Here is a 3,753-nt window from a genome sequence, read left to right as displayed (position 1 = left end):
CTCCCCCCTTCTCCCATTCTCCCCCCTTCTCCCATTCTCCCCCTCGTCCCACTTCATGCACCCCCTTGCCCACTTGCGCTCCCTCAGCGGTTGAGTCGCGCGAGGGGGCACCCTGCATCATGCCGACTGAGCTTGGTCGCGTGGCCTCGACGTACTACGTGTCCCACCGGACCATTCGGACCTTTGCCGATGGCCTGCGCCGGCTGGCCCTCAAGCCGGACCTGTCCTATTTCGATGTGCTGGTGCTCTTCTCCAAGGCGCACGAGTTCTCCGAGATCCCGATGCGGCATAACGAGGAGATGCACAACTTCGAGGTGTCCGAGCAGGTTCCCTACTCGGCGGACCCGGTGGACATGGATCTGCCCCATGTGAAGACGCATCTGCTGCTGCAGGCGTACATCCTCCGGCTGCCGAGCCCGATCAAGGACTATGAGATCGACACCAAGCTCGTGGTGGATCAGGCAGTCCGAGTGTTCCTGACCCTGATCGATGTGTGCGTGCATTATCGGAACTTCCGCGCGGCGACCCTGGCCATGCGCATGCTGCAGGCGGTCAAGCAGCAGTCCTGGTTCGAGGGGCCGGCTTTGGCCCAGGTTCCCGGGGTGACGGATCGCCTGGTGGACAACCTGCGCGATGTCACATACCCGGCGGTTGGGGAGTATGGTCTCCTGCACTTGGCCCTGAAGGCGGCCGATGCCGAGGGGCTCTTCGGGGCCGTGGCTCGCCCGGGGACCTCGGTCCCGGCGGAAAGGCAGCTTGATGTGCCGCTGCCCTTCCGCACGCACAGCCGCCTGGAGGGGCTGCTGGATGCGGTGTCGCGTCAGCCCCGCGCGGCGCAGTTCCTCCGGAGTCTGCCCCTCGTGCGGGCGGCCATGCAGTTGGACCTGCCGGCCGGGGCCCGGAGCGCGGATGCCCTGCCCCCGGGGGCCGAAGTGCAGGTGTCCCTGCATTTGAGTCTGGCCAATCGCGAGGACATCCGGGCCATCCGGGCTCAGGGGATCCGCACGCGGGAGCTTTCCTCCCGCTTGTGGGTCATCCTGTCGGAGATCGAGGTGCCGGTGGATTTGTTGATGCAAACCCCGGCCGAGCGGGCCGCCAATGTGGCCAGTCTCGTGGCCGACATGGACGTCCAGTCGCTTCCGAAGCCGGCCAATGTGGTGCGCTTCCGCGATTCGGTGCCCCCGCCGGGCGAGGCTTTCGGCGAGATTGCCGCCATGCGAACCATCTATGCGGATGGCCTCGCTGGTGCCGGCCGAGCGGTGGCCCTGCGCTTCACGGCACCGGAAGAGCCGGGCGTCTACCACTACAATGTGTCCATCATCAATGACACCTATCGCGGCATGGAGCACAGCTACACCTTCGCGGTGACGGTGTTGCCGCGCATGCGCCCGGTTCCGGCGCACCCGAAGAAGCCGGCCCCCAAGGAGCCAATGTACTGAAGGAGCAGGCGCGCGCGGGAGGGTCTTTTTTTTTTTTTCCCCGCGTGCCCGCCTCGTCGGCCGGTCGAATGGAAAAAACCCTCCCTCTTTCTTCCTCGCTCTCCTCCGGACCGGGGCCGGGGGAGGGATGCTCTCCGCACGGTCTCCCCTCATCCCTGGAGATGATGGGCGATGAAATAGACGATCTTGCGACGGTTCTGCCCTTTGCTGCTGTTGTCTTTTGGTTGTTATTATTTTCCCTCCTCCGTAGATGGTCTTCCTGGTTTGTCGGCCTATCAATCGCGAGGCCGGGCGCCTGGTGCGGGGGTCCCCGGCGAGGCGCACTTCCAGCTGCAGCATGGCGACAGTCAGTGCCACATCTTGAGCCAGGCTTTTTTTTTTTTTAATCCCCCCCCCAGACACTTGCGATCTTGGTGGGAATGAACGGACCGGGTGGTGTGGGCGGGGGAAGGCGGGCAGGCTGGGCCCGATGGCGCCCCTTCGCACATGGGCCAAGTTAACTGGTCATGTGGATGTACCGTGATGGCATCACATGCCACGACCACATCCTCATCTCCCGATGCGGGCGTGTTCGCTCGGCCGGCTTGGCGCCAATCGCTCCTGGGAGATGTCTGGCCGAGGGGGCGCGCGCGCGCGCGCGCGCGCATGCGCACACGAACGCGCTTTTCCGCTGGGTATCGAGCTGGGAGGGGAAGGTCGGCTCTTGGTCGAGGTCGCCCGGGAGCAATTGCCGTGCTCCCCCCCCCCCCCCCCCCTCGCCCCGCCTTCCTGTCCCCGACATCGGGCGATGGAGAGCGTCGGAGGGTGCGTCCTGGGAGGGGAGGACCGGAGAGCGGGAGGCCGAGGAAGGCAGGGGGCCGGCTGGCGCCCAAGTTGGGCGAACACCGTGCACCCGGGTGCCTGCATCGTCGCGGGGTGGCACAAAGGGCGGCAAATGATTCGGGCACGGGCGGGTGGGAGTAGGGAAGCAAGCCGTCGAGCAACGACTCCGAGGCGAGTGATCGGGGGATGGCCCAGGCGGGCGAGAGCCAGGGGGAGATGATGGTAGGGAGGAAGAGGGATGTTCTCCTGCCCCTCGCCCCTCTCGCCCCGTGCCCCGCCACCTTCCTCTCATCTGAACCCCGGCTCAATGTGGCGGGAAGGAGCATGCGGGAGAGCCACGCGCGGCCATGTCGGTCTTCTCCGGCGGCGCCCCGGGTTTAAGAGTGGGAGGGCCCGACCGCGCCGGGCCCCAGGGATGGCGGACCGCGCGACACGCCCTCCGGGGGAGGAGTGATCGCAGGCCGACCTTGGCCAGGCGGTGGGGCGGATGTGCGAGGAGGTGCATGTACACGCAAACACACTGGCCGAGTTCCTCGTGGCATGGAGAGTGGAAAGTCGGTCGGAGGAGGGGGGGGGGGGCGAGTCCATCAGCCTGAGAGATACTCCGGGGCCCCTCCCGGCTTGGGGCCTGTGGTCGCGGTCGTGTGTGTGTGTGTGTCTATGGCGCCGGCGCAGGTCCGCTGAACTGCATGGGCCGACCGGCCGGAGTTACGGGGTCAAAGGGGGAAGGACCATGGTCGCACGGAGAGGGCCCCGTCTTGGGGCATTTCTCGAGTGCGCCCTTTTCGGCTGGCCGGACGGCGGAGGGACAATAAAGGAAGGCGTGCCAGGTGCAATGGCATGGGCCTGGCCTCCGGGGGCCCGAATCGCCCCCGCCCCGCCGGTCTGCCGCTTCGTCCCTGTCCCCGCGGCAGGCGCATGCCTCTCCCTCTCTCTCTCTCTCTCGGGCTTGGGTTGGTTACGGCTGGGCGGGGCTCTCAGCCAGTCTGCCCTGCTGGCCAGATGGGGCGCCCTTGCCGTCATCACCGGGCCCTGTCTTTGGCACCCCGCCTGTCCCTCCGCCCGGTGGCTCGGCCGCCCCCTCCGCCTCACACCCCTACCCCGAACCGGGGGGGGGGGGGGCGGCTCCCGCGAAGTGCATGCCTGGGCCGGTGTGGCTGTCACACCGGCGCACTGGCTGGCGCGCCGAGCACGCAAGGCCTCGGTCAGGTTCGTGCACCGGCTCCCCCGGCGCGCCCTTCGTGGGCCGAATGTCTGCCGGCGATTGACTCGAGTCTTACATCCAACCCGCCGCAGGGCGCCGGCAATCATGCCACGCGATCGTCCGGAGATGCTGGGCTCAATTCCACGCGCCAGGGGCCGGAATTCCGGCGTCCCTTTGGGGAGCCCGCGCAGCCGGGTCCACCGCCTCGGGAGCCAAGGAAGGCCATACCCAGCGGCCGGAGTTCGGCGGAAGGCCCCAGCAATGTGGCCCGCATCGGGGGGGGGGGGG

At 67.5% G+C, this 3,753-nt stretch overlaps 1 protein-coding gene across 1 annotated transcript in view; it reads left to right on the top strand.

Annotated features, from left to right (window-relative positions):
- The window catches only part of H696_00297 (hypothetical protein), an 8,843-nt gene extending 7,202 nt beyond the window's left edge, over nt 1-1,641 (top strand). Inside the window, exon 11 of the mRNA XM_009494145.1 lies at nt 88-1,641. Within this exon, the coding sequence (XP_009492420.1) occupies nt 88-1,439 (1,352 nt within the window). The 3' untranslated portion in view covers nt 1,440-1,641. The remainder of the gene's footprint in view (nt 1-87) is intronic.
- Nucleotides 1,642-3,753: the final 2,112 nt, after the last annotated feature.

This window comes from Fonticula alba, assembly GCF_000388065.1.
Source record: "Fonticula alba strain ATCC 38817 unplaced genomic scaffold supercont2.1, whole genome shotgun sequence".
In the NCBI taxonomy this organism is placed as follows: Eukaryota; order Rotosphaerida; family Fonticulaceae; genus Fonticula; species Fonticula alba.
This window is presented reverse-complemented; position numbering and strand designations above follow the sequence as displayed.